Here is a 26,061-nt window from a genome sequence, read left to right as displayed (position 1 = left end):
AACAGGGGACAGGACTGTCACTGAGTGGGTGGCTGCAGAGAGACCACTTACTGTCCTGTTATTGACCTCATTCCTCACTCTTTTCTGCAATTGTACTCAATACCAAACCTTAAAATTCAATCAACAATTTGTCATTCATTGAAACTGTTTCTATCTATGAAATGTGACAAAAGATTCCACTGTGTAATTGTATATATTTTTTTACAGTCATACTTCAAACAACAATATACATAATGCCATTAATCATTACTAGACATCCACTCCAGACATTACAGAATACATGACTGAATAGATTACAGAATACATGACTGAATACAAAACATCAGATCATAAAGATAATCTCCCTGTCTGCCACCCTGCCTGTCTTCATGCCTGCCTGCCTGTCTTCATGCCTGCCTGCCTGTCTTCATGCCTGCCTGCCTGTCTTCATGCCTGCCTGCCTGTCTTCATGCCTGCCTGCCTGTCTTCATGCCTGCCTGTCTTCATGCCTGCCTGTCTTCATGCCTGCCTGTCGTCATGCCTGCCTGTCTTCATGCCTGCCTGCCTGTCTTCATGCCTGCCTGTCTTCATGCCTGCCTGCCTGCCTGTCTTCATGCCTGCCTGCCTGCCTGTCTTTATGTTTTTTACCCCTCCACCACCCCACTCTTCGGAGGACAAATATCTTGACGTAGTTTTTTACAGCTTTTCTGCTATGTATACATTTTACATACACATTTTACATATAGTTGAAGTCAGAAGTTTACATACACCTTAGCCAAATACATTTAAACTCAGTTTTTCACAATTCCTGACATTTCATCCAAGTAAAAATTCCCTGTCTTAGGTCAGTTAGGATCACCACTTTATTTTAAGAATGTGAAATGTCAGAATAATAGTAGAGAGAATGATTTATTTCAGCTTATATTTCTTACATCACATTCCCAGTGTGTCAGAAGTTTACATACACTCAATTAGTATTTGGTAGCATTGCCTTTAAATTATTTAACTTCGGTCAAACGTTTTGGGTAGCCTTCCACTAGCTTCCCACAATAAGTTGGGTGAATTTTGGCCCATTCATCCTGACAGAGCTGGTGTAACCGAGTCAGGTTTGTAGGCCTCCTTGCTCTCACACGCTTTTTCAGTTCTGCACAAATTTTCTATGGGATTGAGGTCAGGGCTTTGTGATGGCCACTCCAATACCTTGACTTTGTTATCCTTAAGCCATTTTGCCACAACTTTGGAAGTATGCTTGGCGTCATTGTCCATTTGGAAGACCCATTTGCGACAAAGCTTTAACTTCCTGACTGATGGCTTGAGATGTAGCTTAATATATCCACATAATTGTACTTACTCATGATGCCATCTATTTTGTGAAGTGCACCAGTCCCTCCTGCAGCAAAGCACCCCCACAACATGATGCTGCCACCCCGTGCTTCACGGTTGGGATGGTGTTCTTTGGCTTGCAAGCCTCCCCCTTTTTCCTCCAAAAATAACGATGGTCATTATGGCCAAACAGTTCTATTTTTGTTTCATCAGACCAGAGGACATTTCTCCAAAAAGTACGATCTTTGTCCCCATGTACAATTGCAAACCGCAGTCGGGGTTTTTTATGGCGGTTTTGGAGCAGTGGCTTCTTCCTTGCTGAGTGGCCTTTCAGGTTATGTCAATATAGGACTCGTTTTACTGTGGATATAGATACTTTTGTACCTGTTTCCTCCAGCATGTTCACAAGGTCCTTTGCTGCTGTTCTGGGATTGATTTGCACTTTTCACACCAAAGTATGTTCATCTCTAGGAGACAGAACGCGTCTCCTTCCTGAGCGGTATGATGGCTGCGTGGTCCCATGGTGTTTCTACTTGCGTACTATTGTTTGTACAGATGAATGTGGTACCTTCAGGCGTTTGGAAATTGCTCCCAAGGATGAACCAGACTTGTGGAGGTCTACAATTTAGTTTCTGAGGTCTTGGCTGATTTCTTTTGATTTTCCCATGATGTCAAACAAAGAGGCACTGAGTTTGAAGGTAGGCCCTGAAATACATCCACAGGTACACCTCCAATTGACTCAAATTATGTAAATTAGCCTATCAGAAGCTTCTAAAGCCATGACGGAATTTTCCAAGCTGTTTAAAGGCACAGTCAACTTAGTGTATGTACACGTCTGACCCACTGGAATTGTGATACAGTGACTTATAAGTGAAATAATCTGGCTGTAAACAATTGTTGGAAAAATTGCTTGTGTCATGCACAATGTAGATGTCCTAACCGACTTGCCAAAACTATAGTTTGTTAACAAGAAATTTGTGGAGTGGTTGAAAAACAAGTTTTAATGACCCCAACCTAAGTTTATGTAAACTTACGACTTCAACTGTACATGGTACTTTTATATAAAGCAGTTACATAACAATAATACATTACCAAACATAAGCTCTTTAATCCCACCCCTCAGCCACTCTCAGCCCATCCCACCTATCACCATAGACCACCCTCGTTTGGTTTCCATGTGCCATGTATCTTTCAATTGTGCTGTGATGTTTTACATCATTTTTGAATGTTTCTAATCGTATATTATCCACAGATTGTGAGCTAAAAATGAAAACCTTTCCTACGAGATTTACTATTTACTGACCAACTTTCCAAATCGCCCAACACTGCTAATTGTAAGGTTAATTTTAAGTGCATGTTGTGGTTTTTTAACAATTCTGCCTGCCTGTCTTCATGCCTGCCTGCCTGTCTTCATGCCTGCCTGCCTGTCTGTCTCTGTCTGCCTGCGTGTCTGCCTGTCTGTTACATGTACACTGTTCCTGTGTGCAGATGGAGGCAGCACAGCTGAACATGTTTTTAATTTTCACACCAACGGCACTTGCAGTCAAAACCTGACTGACGCCCTGCTTCAGGGTGATAACTTTAGTGTCTCTCTGAATCAAAATACACCAGGCAGCAGCTTGGATTCACACAATACCATTACCAGTAATCGCCAGGCCAAAAAATACATCTCATGAGAAAAATAAGAAGTGAACCACAGTATGAAAAATGCAATTGTTGGAGAGTCAACTTCAGCCATAGGTGGGAAAAGTACAAAATAGTAAAAATGTCAGAATGACACTCAATATCTCTCTCTTTTTTGGTAGTATCAATCATACTGATACAGACTCCTGATGCCTGTTACAGCGTAACATTGTGTGATAGATATTGGAGGACTACATAGTTTCAGAGCTAGGAGGTTTCTTTGGGAATTACTGATACACATACACTACCGTTCAAGAGTTTGGGCTCACTTCGAAATGTCCTTGTTTTTGAAAGAAAAGCACATTTTTTTTGTCCATTAAAATAACATAAAATTGATCAGAAATACAGTGTAGACATTGTTAATGTTGTAAATGACTATTGTTCTTGGAAATGGCTGATTTTTTTAATGGAATATCTACATAGGCGTACAGAAGCCCATTATCATCAACCATCACTCCTGTGTTCCAATGGCATGTTGTGTTAGCTAATCCAAGTTTATCATTTTAAAAGGCTAATTTAATTGATCATTAGAAAACCCTTTTGCAATTATGTTAGTACAGCTGAAAACTGATGTTCTGATTAAAGAAGCAATACAACTGGCCTTCTTTAGACTAGTTGAGTATCTGGAGCATCAGCATTTGTGGGTTCGATTACAGGCTCAAAATGAACTTTCTTCCGAAACTCGTCAGTCTATTCTTGTTCTGAGAAATTAAGTCTATTCCATGCGAGAAATTTCCAAGAAACTGAAAATCTCATACAACATACTCCCTTCACAGAACAGATCAAACTGGCTCTAACCAGAATAGAAAGAGGAGTGGGAGGCCACGGTGTACAACTGAGCAAGAGGACAAGTACATTAGAGTGTCTAGTTTGAGAAACAGACGCCTCACAAGTCCTCAACTGGCAGCTTCATTAAATAGCACCCGAAAAACACCAGTCTCAACGTCAACAGTGAAGAGGCGACTACGGGATGCTGGCCTTCTAGGCAGAGTTCGTCTGTCCAGTGTCTGTGTTCTTTTGCCCATCTTAATCTTTTCTTTTTATTGGCCAGTCTGAGATATGGCTTTTTCTTTGCAACTCTGAAGCTGCCAACGGTGATATATTTTTTTAAAGGCTCAGTGTCGTTATCCTCGTAAGGGGAAGGTGCTGGAGTATTGAAAACAGGAGATCCATTTTGACCTCTATCTTTTTAGATTTCTTTGCATTACTTGTTAAACAAAATATCTTTCTCTGAGCAATTGTATTGGTAGAAAATTATATAACTTGTAAAAAGAAAAATGTAGCATACTATATAGCTCAGTATTTGTATTATTTATTTTATGCTGTCTTTTTTGCTAATCTTAATCAAGGGATCCAATCATTTTGGATCCCAATGTAAAGCCCACTGTATATTGTTCAGCCTGTTATCAAATGTATGTTTATCAGTAATTCCCTTCAGACCCATCCTAGCCCTGATATACAATATAGTCCACCAATATCTATCACACAATGAATGTTACAGTACTTGATTTATTTTACTGTGTATCAGTATATTGTTATTAGGGATCCTGTAAAAAACACTTTAGGAAACCAGGACAGTGAGAAGCACTGCTCAATCAATGAAGAGGTGGACATTATTACTAAATGAAGGGGTCAACTAGACAAAGACAGAGGGAGGGACGTGCAGCCTGGGAATCCATGAAGAAGATCAATGTCTAATTTGGCTGTCAGGATGGTAAAGCTAAGACCTCACTAACACTGGCACAGTATTCATTACACATGTGCTCTGTCAGAGAGAGAAGGAGGGAGGGAGAAACATAGGTAGAGAGAGAGAGAGAGAGAGAGAGAGAGAGAGAGAGAGAGAGAGAGAGAGAGAGAGAGAGAGAGAGAGAGAGAGAGAGAGCGATGGAGAGAGAGAGAGAGAGAGAGAGAGCGATGGCGAGAGAGAGAGAGAGAGAGAGAGCGATGGCGAGAGAGAGAGAGAGAGAGCGATGGCGAGAGAGAGAGAGAGAGAGAGAGATAGAGAGAGAGAGAGAGAGAGAGAGAGAGAGAGAGAGAGAGAGAGAGAGAGAGAGAGGGGGGAGAGAGGGGGGGGGGTATAGGAAGGTCACAACGGGAGGGGGGAGTAGAACCTGCATTATTCAACAGAATAGAAAGTCTGATGTTCATATACAGGTAGACATGCTATTGTATAATTCAAGGCCATAACTACATTCATACCTGACCAATTACCATACTGTACAATGCCAGGTGATATGCAGAGGTATGCAAATGAAACACAGCTATGGCTCACTCTATGGCTCACAGCTATGGCACACAGCTATGGCTCACTCTATGGCACACAGCTATGGCACACAGCTATGGCACACAGCTATGGCACACAGCTATGGCTCACAGCTATGGCTCACAGCTATGGCTCACAGCTATGGCTCACAGCTATGGCTCACAGCTATGGCTCACAGCTATGGCTCACTCTATGGCTACACGTCTAAACACTTAGAGCACTGCATGTGTTCACACATTACAATCTGTCATTAACTAGCAACTGAAAAAATGTATAAATATAAACGTGGTATGTTCTTCCTGTGTGATGCACTGGGAGGTTGAACATCTAAATTCCAAGTGACGCATTCCTCAACAACAACAGAAAATCTGTCATGTTACAAAGTGAATGGTGTTTGTGAATGTGAACACAGCTCAACAAAAGCCCTATGACAGTGTGTATTCCCAGATCAGTCCCTGATGAGAGCAGTTGACCAGTACTTACGTCTTTGAGACAGCCCATGAAGTTATTGCTGACTGGGGAGCCAGGGAGGTCAGCCGTGTTGGGACTCCCCCCAATGTAGAACAAGTCATCAGAGCCCAGCATGGTGTAGTCCTCCTGGGTGTAGCCGGTGGTGGACAGGATCCCATCCACAGAGACAGTCACCTGGGCGGCCAGAGAGAAATGGAGGTATGGAGAAAGTGGGAGGAGGAAAGAGAGAACAGAGAGAAAGAGACAAAAAGGGAAATGTGGAAAGAATTTGAATTCAACATCAAATGAAACAATGCACTGCTATGTTTTTGCGTTAAATGCTGGCCTTTAAATTTGTTTGAATTCTTAGCTGTAAGAGTCATGAGTGCAGTTGGAGGGCCCAGCCATTCTCAGAAGCGTCCTACTTTTTCTCGATTCTCGACAGATAGGGAGGGTTGATGACAAGTGAATTATGATATAATCATTCCATCAATATTTTGGATTTCAGTACAATATTATACAGTATATCTAAGTATGTCTGTAGATGTGAACTTGAGATGACACCCATTCCATGACAGATACAGTAGTTCATCATCGGAAATGTCCGCCAGAGGATGTAATGTTCCTTTCTCTACCATAAGCCCCCTCCAACATGGTTTTACAAAATTTGGCAGTATGTCCAACCAGCCTCACAACTACAGACCACGTGTAACCACGCCAGTCCAGGACCTCAAAATCCGCCTTCTTTACTTGCGGGATAGGCTGAAACCAGCCACCTGGACCACTGATGAAACTGTGGGTTTGCACAACCCAAAAATCTCTGCACAAACTGTCAGAAAACGTCTCAGGGAAGCTCATCTGCGTGCTCATCATCCTCACCAGGGTCTTGACCTGAGTGCAGTTCGGCGTCGTAACGGACTTCAGTGAGCAAATGCTCAACTTCAATGGCAACTGGCACCCTGGAGAAGTGTGCTCTTCATGGATGAATCTCGGTTTCAACTGTAAAGGACAGATGGCAAATCGGTTTGTTGGGCGAGCGGTTTGCTGATATCAACGTTGTGAACAGAGTGCCCCATGGTGGCGGTGGGGTTATGGTATGGGCAGGCATAAGCTACAGACAATGAACACAATTGCATTTTATCAATGTCAGTTTGAATGCACAGAGATACCGTGCCAAGATCCCATTGTCGTGCCATTCATCACCTCATGTTTCAGCATGATAATGCACGGCCCCATTTCGCAAGGATCTGTATACACTTCCTGGAAGCTGAAAATGTCCCAGTTCTACCATGGCCTACATACTCACCAGACATGTCACCCATTGAGAATGTTTTGGATGCTCTGGATCGACGTGTATGACAGCGTGTTCCAGAGCCCTTCAATATCCAGCAAATTCGCACAGCCATTGAAGAGGAGTGGGACAACATTCCACTGCCTGATCAACTCTATGTGAAGGAGATGTGTCACGCTGCATGAGGCAAACGGTGGTCACACCACATACTGACTCGTTTTGTGATCCACGCCCCACTTTCTTTTTAAGGTATCTGTGACCAACAGATGCATATCTGTATCCCCAGTCATGTGAAATCCATAGATTAGGGCCTAATGATTTATTTACATTGACTGATTTCCTTGTATGAACTGTAACTCAGTACAACCTTTGAAATTGTTAAATGTTACGTTTATATTTTTGTTTAGTGTGTATATATATACAGTGGGGAGAACAAGTATTTGATACACTGCCGATTTTGCAGGTTTTCCTACTTACAAAGCATGTAGAGGTCTGTAATTTTTATCATAGGTACACTTCAACTGTGAGAGACGGAATCTAAAACAAAAATCCAGAAAATCACATTGTATGATTTTTAAATAATTAATTTGCATTTTATTGCATGACATAAGTATTTGATCACCTACCAACCAGTAAGAATTCCGGCTCTCACAGACCTGTTAGTTTTTCTTTAAGAAGCCCTCCTGTTCTCCACTCATGACCTGTATTAACTGCACCTGTTTGAACTCGTTACCTGTATAAAAGACACCTGTCCACACACTCAATCAAACAGATTCCAACCTCTCCACAATGGCCAAGACCAGAGAGCTGTGTAAGGACATCAGGGATAAAATTGTAGACCTGCGCAAGGCTGGGATGGGCTACAGGACAATAGGCAAGCAGCTTGGTGAGAAGGAAACAACTGTTGGCGCAATTATTAGAAAATGGAAGAAGTTCAAGATGACGGTCAATCACCCTCGGTCTGGGGCTCCATGCAAGATTTCACCTCGTGGGGCATCAATGATCATGAGGAAGGTGAGGGATCAGCCCAGAACTACACGGCAGGACCTGGTCAATGACCTGAAGAGAGCTGGGACCACAGTCTCAAAGAAAACCATTAGTAACACACTACGCCGTCATGGATTAAAATCCTGCAGCGCACGCAAGGTCCCCCTGCTTAAGCCAGTGCATGTCCAGGCCTGTCTGAAGTTTGCCAATGACCATCTGGATGATCCAGAGGAGGAATGGGAGAAGGTCATGTGGTCTGATGAGACAAAAATAGAGCTTTTTGGTCTAACTCCACTCGCCGTGTTTGGAGGAAGAAGAAGTATGAGTACAACCCCAAGAACACCATCCCAACCGTGAAGCATGGAGGTGGAAACATCATTCTTTGGGGATGCTTTTCTGCAAAGGGGACAGGACGACTGCACCGTATTGAGGGGAGGATTGATGGGGCCATGTATCGCGAGATCTTGGCCAACAACCTCCTTCCCTCAGTAAGAGCATTGAAGATGGGTCGTGGCTGGGTCTTCCAGCATGACAACGACACGAAACACACAGCCATGGCAACTAAGGAGTGGCTCCGTAAGAAGCATCTCAAGGTCCTGGAGTGGCCTAGCCAGTCTCCAGACCTGAACCCAATAGAAAATCTTTGGAGGGAGCTGAAAGTCCGTATTGCCCAGCGACAGCCCCGAAACCTGAAGGATCTGGAGAAGATCTGTAGGGAGGAGTGGGCCAAAATCCCTGCTGCAGTGTGTGCAAACCTAGTCAAGAACTACAGGAAACGTATGATCTCTGTAATTGCAAACAAAGGTTTCTGTACCAAATATTAAGTTCTGCTTTTCTGATGTATCAAATACTTATGTCATGCAATAAAATGCAAATTAATTACTTAAAAATCATACAATGTGATTTTCTGGATTTTTGTTTTAGATTCCGTCTCTCATAGTTGAAGTGTACCTATGATAAAAATTACAGACCTCTACATGCTTTGTAAGTAGGAAAACCTGCAAAATCGGCAGTGTATCAAATACTTGTTCTCCCCACTGTACATATCTACTAGTTAGCTAGTGATAGGGATGCACAAGCTAGGCCTATTTGAAACACTGCCTTCTGGCAGAATTTACCCGCCAGATTCAGAAGCGTGCAAACCCCCATTAGAATAAAAATCTTGAAACCCCATTCGATTTTGGCCAAAAGTTTATGGGGAAAAAAACTGTCAAATATAATAGTTTCAGTATAGTTTTCTTTTTTTTAAACAGGTTTGTTAATTATTTCTTTTTTTAGTTTTAGTTTCCTATAATAACCTTGCGCTGTACAGCACGTGGTTTACACAACCCTGCGTGGATTGGTCAACTCTCACAAAGTTTCCCCCATCAGACGTGATCATGTGTCACGTGATCATCTTTGAAATCGCTGGCTAATCGTTGACAAGAGGCAGGGTCTGTGTTATCCTTGTTTCATCAACAAAACCAAGTGGGCCAGAGAGATACATTTGGATACATTAGTAACCTGCAAGTTCAATACACTAGAGAGGAATAGACCCCTTTCTGTGTTTGCAAACATTGCCACACGAGGGTGATGCGCGCAAATTGGTGGCAGAACAAGGTTCTTATAAAATGGCAGACAAAAAAGCCTCTATTTACATGTTGCTTATGAGTGCATTTCACACCACTTTTGGATTATAATTGGATTTTAAGATTCGTATGAATGTCCTGCTTATTATGTTTGTGCCATCATCGCAAATCAACTGCATTATACTTAAAAACACTAACCAGTAAAAAGGCTATTTGGCTAGCTTTCGCTACAGCCTATATCAATGAGTGTTAGTATTCTAGCTAACAATTACTGCATCCAAAACATCTTTGTAAGCGTATGAGAACCCCAGAAAAGCTTTTGTGTTTAGAATGAATAAAAACTGGGCGCAGATGGCGATGGCGTTTTTACTGCCGCCAGGAGTCGCGAGCAGCGTGTTGTGTACTGTAGGCCTAATAATATTATGTGAATTCTGAAGACCATTATTGCTGACTGACAAATACTATGTTTCGCAGAGGTCCTCTGAGAAAAGCGAAGCCCAGCCACCTGCACTCTGTGTCCTTGAGCTAAGCACATAACACTAATTGCTCAGGCGGGTGTCTCAAGTAGAGTGGGATATGCACAAAAAAATATACAAATATAAGCACCCACCCACTCTGAGGGATTGCCCCGTTCTGAACATTAGTTATTGGTGTTTCCTGGTTTTAAATGTACTTCCCTCATTAAAGGACAACACATTTTTATGTCTGCTGTTTCTGTTTAGAGCTGTAATGAATCTGTAGCTTCAATTGTAGGCAAGGATGAACAAGGGAGTTGTTGAAAGTGTGTGTGTGTATGTGTGTGTGTCTGTGAGAGAGCGAGTCAAAGAGAGAGTGTGTGTGTGTGTGTGTGTGTGTGTGACTGTGTGTGTGTGTGTGTGTGTGTGTGTCAGAGAGTGTGTGTGTGTCAGAGAGTGTGTGTGTGTCAGAGAGTGTGTGATTGAGGGTGTGTGAGAGAGAAAGCAATTGGGGATAGCGAGAGAGAGACAAGAGTTATTTATTTCACTTTAGTTTATCCATTTCACTTGGTTTGGCAATGTAAACACATGTTCCCCATGCCAATAAATCCTCTTGAATTGAATTGAGAGAGACTAAATAGAAAGAAAGAGCTATTTTGTTTAGAAGAGGAATCCAGCTTGTGAAAACGGACCACCAGAGCTTGTTAAAAAAAAAAAGTTTCCACAAGAGGTGCATTTCTCTCTACGGCATGTCAGTGAGGTAACTGGAAGCTATCCAAGGAAAAGCCAAATGTATGCAGGGAAGTGCATGAGAGGGTTTGTAAGTATAGGATTGTTCTGTCTATGGGAAGTATGGTTGAGGGTAGGGGTGGGATAATGAAGAGAGAATGTCTGTATGCAGGTTGGGGTGAGAGGGAAGGGGGTTCTTTTAGTAAGGACGTTAGAGTCAGACACACAAATGGTTGTTAGTTCAGTACTAGATCAAATCAGATAGATGGACATAGAGTGCATTAGGAAAGTATTCAGACCCCTGGACTTTTTCCAAATTTGGTTACGTTACAGCCTTATTCTAACATGGATGAAATAAATACAAATCCTCAGCAATCTAAAACAATACCCCATAATGACAAAGGGAAAACAGGTTTAAAGAAATCTTTGCAAATGAACCTTTCTAGGACACACGTTCCGCTAGCGGAACCCCCCCACAACATTCCGCTGAAAAGGCAGCGCGGGAAATTCAAAAATATTTTTTTGAAATATGTAACTTTCACACATTAACAAGTCCAATACAGCAAATGAAAGATAAACATCTTGTTAATCTACCCATCGTGTCCGATTTAAAAAATGCTTTACAGCGAAAACACAACATATGATTATGTTAGATCACCACCAAGTTCAAAAAACACACAGCCATTTTCCCAGCCAAAGATAGGAGTCACAAAAACCGAAATAAAGATAAAATGAATCACTAACCTTTGATGATCTTCATCAGATGACACTCATAGGACATCATGTTACACAATACATGTATTTCTTGTTCGATAATGTGCATATTTATATCCAAAAATCTTAGTTTACATTGGCGCCATGTTCAGAAATGCCTCCAAAATATCCAGAGAAATTGCAGAGCCACGTCAAATAATAGAAATACTCATCATACACTTTGATGAAAGATACATGTTTTACATATAATTAAATATACACTTGTTCTTAATGCAACCGCTGTGTCAGATTTCAAAAAAACTTTACTGAAAAAGCACACCATGCAATAATCTGAGACGGCGCTCAAATATAAATAACATTTCTCCGCCATGTTGGAGTCAACAGAAATACGAAATTACATCATAAATATTCCCTTACCTTTGATTATCTTCATCAGAATGCATTCCCAGGAATCCTAGTTCGACAATAAATTGTTGTTTTGTTCGATAATGTCAATTATTTATGTCCAAATAGCTACTTTTGCTAGTGCGTTTAGTACACATATCCAAACGCTCGTGCAAGTGACGCATAACGTCGGACGAAAACTTCAAAAAGTTATATCACAGGTCGAATAAACTTGTCAAACTAAGTAGAGAATCAATCTTCAGGATGTTGTTATCATATATATCCAATAAAGTTCCAACCGGAGCATTCCTTCGTGTCTGTAAAAGTTATGGAACGCAAGGCGATATCATGAGGAATGCGCATGACCAGGAACTGGCAATATGCCAGACCACTGACTGAAACACCTCCCACCCGGTCCCACATCACAGTATACACTTCATTCAACGTTCTACCGACTGATGACATCTAGTGGAAGGCGTAGGAAGTGCAAACAAATCCATATCTTCCTGTGATTTGAATAGGCGATGAGTAGAAAAAACACCAGCCTCAGAATTTCCACTTCCTGTTTGGAAGTTTGCCTGCCATATGAGTTCTGTTATACTCACAGACATAATTCAAACAGTTTTAGAAACTTCAGAGTGTTTTCTATCCAATAGTAATAATAATATGCATTTATTAGCATCTGGGACTCCTATCCCTAACTGAAATATCTTATTTACATAAGTATTCAGACCCTTTGCTATGAGACTTGAAATTGAGCTCAGATGCATCCTGTTTCCATTGATCATCCTTGAGATGTTTCTACAACCTGATTGGAGTCCTCGTGTGGTAAATTCAATTGATTAGACATGATTTGGAAAGGCACACACCTGTCTATATAAGGTCCCACAGTTGACAGTGTATGTCACAGCAAAAACCAACCGATGAGGTCGAAGGAATTGTCCGTAGAGCTCCGAGACAGGATTGTGTCGAGGCACAGATCTGGGGAAGGATACTATAAAATGTCTGCAGCATTGAAGGTCCCCAATAACACAGTGGCCTCCATCATTCTTAAATGGAAGAGGTTTGGAACCCTCTTCCTAGAGCTGGCCGCCTGCCCAAACTGAGCAATCGGGGGAGAAGGGCCTTGGTTAAGGAGGTGACCAAGATTCCGATGGTCACTCTGACAAAGCACTAGAGTTCCTCTGATGAGATGGAAGAACATTCAAGAAGGACAACCATCTCTGCAGCACTCCACCAATCAGGCCTTTATGGTAGAGTGGCCAGACGGAAGCCACTCCTCAGTAAAAAGGCACATGACAGCCCGCTTGGAGTTTTCCAAAAGGCACTTAAAAAACTCTTAGACCATGAGAAACAAGATTCTCTGGTCTTATAATACCAAGATGTACTGCCAATCGTCACATCTGGAGGAAACCTGGCATCATCCCTACGGTGAAGCATGGTGGTGGCAGCATCAGGCTGTGGGGATATTTTTCAGCGGCAGGGACTGGGAGACTAGTCAGGATCAAGGCAAAGATGAACAGAGCAAAGTACAGAGAGAGATCTTTGATGAAAACCTGCTCCAGAGCAATCAGCACCTCAGACTGGGGCGAAGGTTCACCTACCAACAGGACAACAACCCTAAGCACACAGCCAAGACAATGCAGGAGTGGCTTCGGAACAAGACTCTGAATGTCCTTGAGTAGCCCAGCCAGAGCCGAGACTTGAACCCAATCGAACATCTCTGCAGAGACCTGAAAATAGTTGTGCAGCAACGCTCCCCATCCAACCTGACAGAGCTTGAGAGGACCTGCAGAGAAGAATGGGAGAAACTCCACAAATACAGGTGTGCCAAGCTTGTAGCGTCTTGAAGCTGTAATCACTGCCAAAGGTGCTTCAACAAAGTATTGAGTTAAGGGTCTGAATACTTATGTAAATGTGATATTTCCATTTTATTTTAAATTAGCAAACATCCTTTGCCATTATGGTATTGTGTGTAGATTGATGAGGATTTTATTTGTTTAATCCATTTTAGAATAAGGCTGTAACGTAACAAAGTGTTGAAAAAGTAATGGGGTCTGAATACTTTCCGAAGGCTTGAATAAAAGTTGCTTTATTTGTTGTAATAACCCATCAAGGGCTATTCACATAAAGTCAAATGGAAAGAGAAAATCACACTAAGAGAGGGTGTAGATTTCTACTATGTACAGTTGATGTTTGTGGAGGCAACAGAATGAATAAAAGACAAACCAAAAATAAACTACATGGATCTACCTGTCTCCATATTTATATCCTACGTTAGGATTATAAGGCGAAAGGGAAGTGAAGCTTTGATTTTTTTTTTTTTTTTTACTAAAGTCTCTCTCTCTGATTAATACTGTTTCACAGTGCCTGACACTTCATTGATACCTACTATAGGAAATATGTATACTTGTTCTTCCTGTTAGCCACAATGGACCTATTCTAAACCGAATTCTCTAGTTCTGACTTCTTATTTATTATTCAGTTTTTTGTACTTTTACCCCTTTTTCTCCCCAATTTCGTGATATCCAAATTGGTAGTTACAGTCTTGTCCCATCGCTGCAACTCCTGTGCGGACTCGGGAGAGGCTAAGGTCGAGAGCCATGCGTCCTCCGAAACACGACCCTGTCAAGCCGCACTGCTTCTTGACACACTACTTGCTTAACCCGGAAGCCAGTCGCATCAATGTGTCGGAGGAAACATTGTACAACTGGCGTCCGCCACAAGGAGTTGCTAGAGCGTGATGGGACAAGGGCATCCCGGCCGGCCAAACCCTCCCCTAACCCGGACAACGCTGGGCCAATTGTACGCCACCTCATGGGCCTCCCGGTCATGGCCGGCTGTGACACAGCATGGGATTGAACCCGGGTCTGTAGTGACGCCTTAAGCACTGCGATGCAATGGTTTAGACTGCGGTACCACTCGGGAGGCCTAGTTCTGACTTCTGAGACAGCGATAGACGTGAATTCTAGATGACAAAGATATCTGTTACAGTGACTTAAAAACACTGATGACACTAGTGGAATGATTGTTGACAATTTTGTAACTTGTTCATTCTAGAGAGTAAAAGCAAAAAAAGGAAGAGATATTGTGAAAAATAACAGGCAAACCAAACTAAACAAATTCATATGCCGACTATCATATAATGTTTACCATAGCATGTTCAATAGCTGGGTGCTTCATCAGAAAGGGGAGGAGAAAGAAATGGCAGATGGTAAAGTCAACAAAGCACACTAGCGCTCTAGAAAACACCAATAAAATGCCTGATATGTGTATACATCCCTTTGTAAGGTAACAGTCAACGTATAGTTTGGCCTTCATTCAAAATGATACCAATAATACGAATCAAAATTGAGTGGAAATTTAATTTGAGAGATAAAATAAAAGCTCCACTAAATAAAAAGCAATGAAAAGCTGAAAATGTTAAACAACGCCAGGTCATCTGATGCAGCACTCCATCACTCTCCTTCTTGGTCAAAGAGCCCTTACACAGCCTGGAGGTGTGTTTTGGGTCATTATCCTGTTGAAAACAAATGATAGTCCCACTAAGCCCAAACCAGATGGGATGGCGTATCGCTGCAGAACGCTGTGGTAGCCATGATTGTTAAGTGTGCCTTGAATTCTAAATAAATCACAGTGTCACCAGCAAAGCACCCCCACACAGTCACACCTCCTCCTCCATGCTTTACGGTGGGAAATACACATGCAGAGATCATCCGTTCACCCACACCGAGTCTCACAGACACGGCGGTTGGAACCAAAAAGCTCAAATTTGCACTTCAGACCACAGGACAAATTTACACCTGTCTAATGTCCATTGCTCTTGTTTCTTGGCCCAAGCAAGTCTCTTCTTATTATTGGTGTCCTTTAGTAGTGGTTTCTTTGCAGCAATTTGACCATGAAGGCCTGATCACACAGTATCCTCTGAACAGTGGATGTGTCTGTTCCTTGAACTCTGTGAAGCATTTATTTGGGCTGCAAACTCTAATGAACTTATCCTCTGCAGCAGAGGTAACTCTGGGTCTTCCATTCCTGTGGTGGTCCTCATGAGAGCCAGTTTCATCATAGCGCTTGATGGTTTTTGCGACTGCACTTTTCCGTATTGACTGACCTTCATGTCTTAAAGTAGTGATGGACTGTCGTTTCTCTTTTCTTATGTGAGCTGTTCTTGTCATAACACGGTCTTTTACCAAACAGCGCCATCTTCTGTATACCCCCCCTACCTTGTCACAACGCAACTGATAGGCTTAAACACATTAAGAAGAAAATAAATTCCACAAATTAACTTTTAAGTTAATTACTGTTAATCGAAATGCATTCCAGGTGACTACCTCATGAAGCTGGTTGAGAGAATGCCAAGAGTGTGCAAAGCTGTCATCAAGGTAAAGGGTGGCTATTTGTAAAAACACTTTTTTGGTTACTAGATGATTCCATATGTGTTATTTTGTAATTTTGATGTGTTCACTATTATTCTACAATGTAGAAATTAATGAAAATAAAGAAAAACCCTTGAGTAGGTGAGTAGGTGTTCTAAAACATTTGACCGGTAGTGTATCTTAGTTAGTATAGAAGACAGAGTCAGCATATTAAATAGCCATACAATGTGCAGTCAGTGTAGGATGATTTGATAAATACATTTGATTTGATGTAGGATCTTAATTTGAGACAGTTTGCTACAACAAGAAAATTATCCTGCAGAAATGGAAATGTGAATTATTATGTGGATTATAATTAATGTAGGGTTTGATACATTTTTTGTGAGGGAAAATAACAGTGGGAACTTCAGAAGCCTTTTTAAACCTCAAATACACTACACGTTAAAAACATCCTGCATTGCAGGAAAGTTCTCCTGCAACAGGGTGATCAAATTAAGATCCTACACCTGTAGACAGGTTTCAAATCAAATCAAAGTTTATTTGTCACGTGCGCTGAATACAACAGGTGTAGAACTTACAGTGAAATGCTTACTCACAGGCTCTAACCAATAGTGCAAAAAAGGTATTAGGTGAACAATAGGTAGGTAAAGAAATAAAACAACAGTAAAAAGACAGGCTATATACAGTAGCGAGGCTATAAAAGTAGCGAGGCTACATACAGACACCGGTTAGTCAGGCTGATTGAGGTAGTTTGTACATGTAGATATGGTTAAAGTGACTATGCATATATGACGAACAGAGAGTAGCAGTAGTGTAAAAGAGGGGTTGGCGGGTGGTGGGACACAATGCAATGTGCGGAAGCCCTGGTTGGTTGGCCCAATTGAGGTAGTATGTACATGAATGTATAGTTAAAGTGACTATGCATATATGATAAACAGAGAGTAGCAGCAGCGTAAAAAGAGCGTTTGGGGGGGGGGGGGGGGACACACAATGTAAATAGTCCGGGTAGCCATTTGATTACCTGTTCAGGAGTCTTATGGCTTGGGGGTAAAAACTGTTGCGAAGCCTTTTTGTCCTAGACTTGGCACTCTTGTACCACTTGCCATGCGGTAGTAGAGAGAACAGTCTATGACTGGGGTGGCTGGGGTCTTTGACAATTTTTAGGGCCTTCCTCTGACACCACCTGGTGTAGAGGTCCTGGATGGCAGGCAGCTTAGCCCCAGTGATGTACTCGGCCGTACGCACTACCCTCTGTAGTGCCTTGCGGTCAGAGGCCGAGCAATTGCCATAACAGGCAGTGATGCAACAGGTCAGGATGCTCTCCATGTTGCAGCTGTAGAACCTTTTGAGGATCTCAGTACCCATGCCAAATCTTTTTTTGTTTCCTGAGGGGGAATAGGCTTTGTCGTGCCCTCTTCACGACTGTCTTGGTGCTCGGTCCTCCTTTTCCTGTAGTCCACAAACTTCTCCTTAGTCTTGGCTACGTTGAGGGATAGGTTGTTATTCTGGCACCACACGGCCAGGTCTCTGACCTCCTCCCTATAGGCTGTCTCGTCGTTGTCTGTAATCAGGCCTACCACTGCTGTGTCGTCTGCAAACTCAGTGTTGGAGTCGTGCCTGGCCATGCAGTCGTGGGTGAACAGGGAGTACAGGAGGGCACTGTGCACGCACCCCTGTGGAGCTCCAGTGTTGAGGATCAGCGTGGCAGATGTGTTGCTACCTACCCTCACCACCTGGGGGCGACCCGTCAGGAAGTACAGGATCCAGTTGCAGAGGGAGGTGTTTAGTCCCAGAGTCCTCAGTTTAGTGATGAGCTTTGAGGGCACTATGGTGTTGAATGCTGAGCTGTAGTCAATGAATAGCATTCTCACATAGGTGTTCCTTTTGTCCAGGTGGGAAAGGGCAGTGTGGAGTGCAATAGATATTGTATCATCTGTGGATCTGTTGGGGCGGTATGCAAATTGGAGTGGGTCTAGGGTTTCTGGGATGATGGTGTTGATGTGAGCCATGAGTAGCCTTTCAAAGCACTTCATGGCTACAGACGTGAGTGCTATGGGTTGGTAGTCATTTAGGCAGGTTGCCTTTGTGTTCTTGGGCACATGGACTATGGTGGTCTGCTTAAAACATGCTGGTATTACAGACTCAATCAGGGACATGTTGAAAATGTCAGAGAAGACACCTGCCAGTTGGTCAGCACATGCCCGGAGCACACGTCCTGGTAATCCGTCTGGCCCCGCAGCCTTGTGTATGTTGACCTGTTTAAAGGTCTTACTCATGTCGGCTATGGAGAACGTGATCACACAGTCGTCCGGAACAGCTGATGCTCTCATGCATGCCTCAGTGTTGCTTGCCTCGAAGCGAGCATAGAAGTGATTTAGCTCGTCTGGTAGGCTCGTGCCACTGGGCAGCTCACAGCTGTGCTTCCCTTTGTAGTCTGTAATAGTTTGCAACCCCTGCCACATAAGACGAGCGTCGGAGCCGGTATAGTATGATTCAATCTTAGCCCTGTATTGACGCTTTGCCTGTTTGATGGTTCGTCGCAGGGCATAGCGGGATTTCTTGTAAGCTTCCGGGTTAGAGTCCCGCACCTTGAAAGCGGTGCGGTGTGGTCTACTCCTCAATGCCATCGGAAGAATCCCGGAACATGTTCCAGTCTGTGACAGCAAAACAGTCCTGTAGTTTAGCATCTGCTTCATCTGACCACTTTTTTATAGACCGAGTCACTTGTGCTTCCTGCTTTAATTTTTGCTTGTAAGCAGGAATCGGGAGGATAGAGTTGTGGTCGGATTTACCAAATGGAGGGCGAGAGAGAGCTTTGTACGCGTCTCTGTGTGTGGAGTACAGGTGATCTAGAATTGTTTTCCCTCTGGTTGCACATTTAACATGCTGATAGAGATTTGGTAAAACTGATTTAAGTTTCCCTGCATTAAAGTCTCCGGCCACTAGGAGCGCCGCCTCTGGGTGAGTGGTTTCTTGTTTGTTTATTTCCTTATACAGCTGACTGAGTGCGGTCTCAGTGCCAGCATCTTTCTGTGGTGGTAAATAAACAGCCACGAAAAGTATAGCTGAAAACTCTCTAGGCAAGTAGTGTGGCCTGCAATTTATCACAATGTACTCTACTTCAGGCGAGCAAAATCTAGAGACTTCCTTAGATTTCGTGCACCAGCTGTTGTTTACAAATATGCACAGACCGCCCCCCCTCGTTTTACCGGAGTGTGCTGTTCTATCTTGCCGGTGCAACGTGTATCCCGCTAGCTGAATATCCATGTTGTCATTCAGCCACGATTCCATGAAACATAGGATATTACAGTTTTTGATGTCCCGTTGATAGTATATTCATGATCGTACCTCGTCTAATTTATTGTCCAATGATTGCACGTTGGCGAGTAGTATTGACGGTAACAGCAGCTTTCCCAGTCGCCTTCTCCGGGTCCTGACCAGGCATCCGGCTCCTTGTCCCCTGTACCTGCGTCGCTTCCTCTTGTAAATAACGGGGATGTCGGTCCTGTGGGGTATTTGGAGAATGTCTTGTGCGTCGTCTTTAGACAAAGAAATCTTTGTCTAATCCGAGGTGAGTGATCGCTGTTCTGATATCCAGAAGCTCTTTTTTTGCCATAAGATACGGTTGCAGAAACATGATGTACAAAATAAGTTACAAATAACGCATGGGAGGGGAAAGCAGGCAGGACCAGGGTTAGTAGGAGAGCATGGCACTGACTAAACTTGACAGGGTGTAAAGCTAGCACAGAAATGTGTTGTGAAATACATGACTGTATTCTTTAAAAGATAAACTTTTTTTTATAATTTAACCCTAGAGGATAGATCTGATCTAGCTAAATATGGACCACTCATCAGCTATATCCTTAGCTTGTAAAAATTGGTAGTATCCTTCCTCAGGATAAATTCACTGACAGCATTATACGCATTAAGGTAAAGTAAAATATATTATGTTAAAAACATGGAATTATAAAAGCAACTTCCATACATGAACAAATCATATTGGTTACTAGTAGGCCTATACAGTGGCGACTCAATGAGACTGACTCAGAAATCAATCAACACATTCCAAGTCAATTCAGCCACAACAATATACACCTCAACACTAGTCACACAGGGAGGAACATCACACTGCATCAACATGTTTCACCTATGGAGAAAAAATGTTGAGACAGACAAAAATGTGTCATTGATTCATTTTACTCTGAACTGAATTGAAAAGAACAAGATTGTGTATCGACTGCCGTAGAGAATAAGAATGGATTACTACAGCATATGTGAGGCACATTTACTCAACGTACCCTAAAGACTTTCGAGGTACGAGTCACTGGAGTTTGGCTTGGGACTGATAAAGATAAATTGAGGGCTAAATCAGAAAAGGGTAGCCTAAAACATCTTTGTTTTTCAGTCCTGAGGGATAAATTAACACAGTGAATATAATTCAATCACAAACTGACATTATAACTGGTCTCCCTTGGATGCCCATGATGGATATGCATTCACAACAACTGGAAGCTAAATAATGTTACTATCACACCCTCTTCAAATAGAAAATGAAAATCTTCCTGTAATAATGCTAGATGTACTGCTGAGCGCAGGAAGAAGCACAGAGAGGGGGTGTACAGTACTGTACCTGGCGCAGGTTGCGTGTGATGCGCACTTCGTGCCAGGCATTGTCGTTGAACTTGCCGTTGGAGGGCTCCACAAGGGCCTCGAAGGCCCCTGAGCCCAGGTTGATGACCAGCCACACAGCACCGCTCCTCAGGGATAGGTTGACATAGTCAGCTGACTTCCCGGTGTGGAGAAGGAGGCCGTTCCTCTGCAGCGTGCGGAAGGACAGAGTGATCTCGTCCAGTTTGCTCTGGATGGGCATCTGAGATAAGTCATAGCTGAAGAACTCGTTGCCTTTGTAGGTGGCAACCGACTCCTCTTTTGCTGTGGTGAGAGATGGAGAGAAGGCTGTCAAAATCAAAATCAAAAGCTATTTGTCACATGCGTAGAATACAGCAGGTGTAGACCTTACCGTGAAATGCTAACTAACAAGCCCTTAACCAACAATGCAGTTCAAGAATGATAATTTCTGAAACATCAGCTATTGTTATCACAGCTATTGTTATTATCAGCTATTGTTATCACAACCATTGATATTGTCAGCTAGTGTTATCGTCAGCTAGCGAGATCATCAGCTAGCGAGATCGTCATCTAGCGTTATCGTCAGCTAGCGTTATCGTCAGCTAGAGAGTTATTCAGCTAGAGAGTTATTCAGCTAGAGAGTTATTCAGCTAGAGAGATATTCAGCTAGAGAGATATTCAGCTAGAGAGATATTCAGCTAGCGAGATATTCAGCTAGCGAGATTGTCAGCTAGCGAGATTGTCAGCTAGCGAGATTATCAGCTAGCGCGATTGTCAGCTAGCGAGATCGTCAGCTAGCGAGATCGTCAGCTAGCGAGATCGTCAGCTAGAGTTTTCGTCAGCTAGGGAGATCGTCAGCTAGAGAGATCGTCAGCTAGAGAGATCGTCAGCTAGAGAGATCGTCAGCTAGCGAGATCGTCAGCTAGCGAGATCGTCAGCTAGCGAGATCGTCAGCTAGCGAGATCGTCAGCTAGAGATATCGTCAGCTAGGGAGATCGTCAGCTAGCGAGATCGTCAGCTAGCGAGATCGTCATCTAGCGTTATCGTCAGCTAGGGAGATATTCAGCTAGAGAGATATTCAGCTAGAGAGATATTCAGCTAGAGAGATCGTCAGCTAGAGTTTTCGTCAGCTAGGGAGATCGTCAGCTAGAGAGATCGTCAGCTAGAGAGATCGTCAGCTAGAGAGATCGTCAGCTAGAGAGATCGTCAGCTAGCGAGATCGTCAGCTAGCGAGATCGTCAGCTAGCGAGATCGTCAGCTAGCGAGATCGTCAGCTAGAGATATCGTCAGCTAGGGAGATCGTCAGCTAGCGAGATCGTCAGCTAGCGAGATCGTCATCTAGCGTTATCGTCAGCTAGGGAGATATTCAGCTAGAGAGATATTCAGCTAGAGAGATATTCAGCTAGAGAGATCGTCAGCTAGCGAGATCGTCAGCTAGCGAGATCGTCATCTAGCGTTATCGTCATCTAGCGTTATCGTCAGCTAGAGTTATCGTCAGCTAGGGAGATCGTCAGCTAGAGAGATCGTCAGCTAGGGAGATCGTCAGCTAGGGAGATCGTCAGCTAGTGTTATCGTCAGCTAGTGTTATCGTCAGCTACAGATATTGTCAGCTAGTGTTATCGTCAGCTATTTTATTTTCATTTTAATTAACCTTTAAAACTTCTTGAGGGCAGGGGGCAGCATTTTCACTTTCGGGAAAAATAACATGCCAAAATTCAACTGCTTGCTACTCATCCCCAGAATATAAGATATGCATATTATTAGTAGATTTGGATAGAAAACACTCTGAAGTTTCTAAAACTGTTTGAATCATGTCTGTGAGAATAACAGAATTTATGTAGCAGGCAAAACCCTGAAGACAAACCATTCAGAATTTGTATTTTTTTGATGTCACTGTCTTTTCAATTCGTTTTTTTAGAGACACCAGATTTCTAATGGACTTGCTTGCAGTTCCTACCGCTTCCACTGGATGTCACCAGACCTTGGAAATCGGTTGAGGTTATTCCTTTGTGTAGTGAAGAAGTAGGGCTATCGTAAATGAGGGTCACATGAAGTAAATTTTTTGAGAGAGTCACGTTACGAAAAAAGTTGCGTTAGTTTGTTGTCTTTTTGTATTGAACACAGATCATCCCGTCTTCAAATTGATCGATTATTAACATTTAACAATACCTAACGTTGTATTACCAAAGTAGTTTGAAATGTTTTGGTAAAGTTTACATGTAACTTTTGATATATTTTGTAGTGACTTGGCGAAAGTTGGAACCTGTGTTTTTCTGGATGAAACGGTCCAAATAAATTGACATTTTGGATATATATCGTCGGAATTAATCGAACAAAAGGACCATTTGTGATGTTTATGGGACATATTGGAGTGCCAACAAAAGAATTTCGTCAAAGGCATGATTTATATTTTATTTCTGCGTTTTGTGTCATGCTTGCAGTGTTGAATTATGCTACTCTCTTTGTTGAATGTTGTGCTATCATCAGATAATAGCATCTTATGCTTTCGCCGAAAAGCTTTTTTGAAATCTGACATGTTGGCTGGATTCACAACGAGTGTAGCTTTAATTTGGTATCTTACATGTGTGATTTAATGAAAGTTAGATTTTTATATCATGTTATTTGAATATGGCGCGCTGTATTTTCCCTGGCTATTGGCCGGTGGGACGTTTGCGTCCCACCTGCCCCAGAGAAGTTAATCAGGAAAGTCCCACTGAGACTATGTAGCCCTAATACTTTTCATAATTAATAAAGTGTATTAAACTGTCAAACAGTTTTGTTATATTTCAGTCTTCTGTGATGTATATAACGTGTAATATTGGCATGGTACGAGTGTCTTCTTTTTTAAACTCATAACCATGTGTGTGAGGTGTATACTTTTGTTTCCAAGTAGATTTGTTTAAGACTACCAAGAATCAATATGTGAGACCCTGATTTAGCCAACTGCAGTGAAAGACTAACAAGGGAGAACCTGGCCAAGAAGGCAGCAGGAGTCAATACAACATTATAACAATGTAAAACATACATTGTACTGTTCAAGCTTCTTGAAATTAAAGCTCTTTTATTTTTCTTTTAATGTATTATTTGTATTTTTTTCTAGTTGAGTATATTATTTATATTGCTTTGTCTTGTCTGTGTGTGTAAAACTTAATAAACAGAGTTTTCAACAAAAAAAAAAAAGAAAAGAAATGGAGCTTTGAATACTGTAATTACAGGTTAATAATATATATATATATATATATATATATATATTTTTTATGTATATTTCTCCCAATTATGACACAAAAATGGATGGGTGAACATATCAAAGAACCACTCAACGAAGATATCATCACCATCATATCCATCATATCACCATAATATCTGCCAAACATTTTCCTTACACATGTTTAAAAGTTCTTATTAAATTCCTTGAATTTCCTTCAGGGGAGAACTGACTACTGTAGCTTTTCCATGGACAACGGGGATGAGATATTAATGATGCATCTGACACACACGGCAGCACTATCACCTTCCTGGGTCCTACAGATGTCTAGGGATATATCTAACCCGGACAACGCTGGGCCAATTGTGCGCCGCCCTATGGGACTCCAGATCACGGACGGTTGTGATACAGCCCGGGATCGAACCAGGGTCTGTAGTGACGCCTCTAGCACTGAGATGCAGTGTCTTAGACTGCTGCGTCACTCGGGAGCATATCCTATCAAGTTATGGTTGGGTGCAATCAGATGCAATGTTGCTTTTCAAATTCACCATCTGATGAAATGTAAAACATTCCTGCACGTGGATGTCCTACAGACTATCAAGTGGAAAATTACATTAATTTGATCACTTGAGAGAATCCATCAAGCATGAAGCCTACGAATGTCATTTAGAATCTAGATGATTTGTGCAGGATTCAATCAAGCGGAGGCCAGCTCTTACCTTGAATAGTCTAACTCCCAGGTAACGCTCTTCTTCAGATCTAATGTATGATTCAGTCAACTGCTGCTGCTATTTACAGCAAAGCTGAACCCACATTTAACTACTACACAGCGCAATGAAAATGAGAGCTGCTCATTGTCTTAATGTCTCTCTACCACGAAAGTGAATAACGTCTTAAGATTGTGTCATGACGTTGCCCTCTTTGGGTACAGCGAGCACATCCCCCTCTCTCCGTCTCCTACAACCAGGCTGCTGTGGTCAGAGAGGTCGTAAATTCCTGGAGGAGATTATCTCCTCATGGCCACAGTATAGAGAGAGAGTGAGTTTTCATAGAGAGAACAAAGGAATTTCTTCCACTTCACAGAACTGGAGAACCGAACAACATTTATGTTCTGGAGAAGGTATAAAAGATTGGTGATGAATCCAGCTACGAACTGGTCCGTTTGGTACAATTTTGTGAAACTCATGGGAGACAATACGGCCATATTACCATAACGCTGTTTATATAATAGCCTCAGTTATGAGGCTTACATCTAATTGTTGTATAAGATGAATGTGTGAGGATGATACTGTTTGTGAAATTGTGTAATGTGATTTTGGACTGTTTAATGAAGGAAACTCCAATTCCCTAAAAAGTTTCACTAAGTCATTGGCACGCACCCAGGGGCCCAGACAGGACCTGGCTTCATGAGACAGCCCTTTTCTATGTTCCGAATGGCCTGCTGGAGGTCATTTTGCAGGGCTCTGGCAGTGCACCTCCTTGCACAAAGGCGGAGGTAGCGGTCCTGCTGCTGGGTTGTTGCCCTCCTACGGCCTCCTCCACGTCTCCTGATGTACTGGCCTGTCTCCTGGTAGCGCCTCCATGCTCTGGACACTACGCTGACAGACACAGCAAACCTTTTTGCCACAGCTCGCATTGATGTGCCATCCTGGATGAACTGCACTACCTGAGCCACTTGTGTGGGTTGTAGACTCCATCTCATGCTACCACTAGAGTGAGAGCACCGCCAGCATTCAAAAGTGACCAAAACATCAACCAGGAAGCATAGGAACTGAGAAGTTGTCTGTGGTCACCACCTGCAGAATCACTCCTTTTTTGGGGGTGTCTTGCTAATTGCCTATAATTTCCACCTTTTGTCTATTCCATTTGACCAACAGCATGTGAAATTTATTGTCAATCAGTGTTGCTTCCTAAGTGGACAGTTTGATTTCACAGAAGTGTGATTGACTTGGAGTTACATTGTGTTGTTTAAGTGTTCCCTTTATTTTTTTGAGCAGTGTATATATGTTGATTGCAATTGTTCCC

General features: G+C 42.5%; 1 protein-coding gene across 5 annotated transcripts in view; it reads right to left on the bottom strand.

Annotated features, from left to right (window-relative positions):
* The window catches only part of nrxn2a (neurexin 2a), a 307,444-nt gene that overhangs the window by 182,077 nt on the left and 99,306 nt on the right, over nt 1–26,061 (bottom strand). For all 5 annotated transcript variants that reach the window (XM_071364597.1, XM_071364596.1, XM_071364600.1 and 2 more), the window contains 2 exons: nt 20,833–21,134; nt 5,732–5,893 (listed from right to left, as the gene is read on the bottom strand). In XM_071364597.1, the coding sequence (XP_071220698.1) occupies nt 5,732–5,893; nt 20,833–21,134 (464 nt within the window). The remainder of the gene's footprint in view (nt 1–5,731; nt 5,894–20,832; nt 21,135–26,061) is intronic.

This window comes from Salvelinus alpinus, chromosome 24 (genome assembly GCF_045679555.1).
Source record: "Salvelinus alpinus chromosome 24, SLU_Salpinus.1, whole genome shotgun sequence".
In the NCBI taxonomy this organism is placed as follows: domain Eukaryota; kingdom Metazoa; phylum Chordata; class Actinopteri; order Salmoniformes; family Salmonidae; genus Salvelinus; species Salvelinus alpinus.
This window is presented reverse-complemented; position numbering and strand designations above follow the sequence as displayed.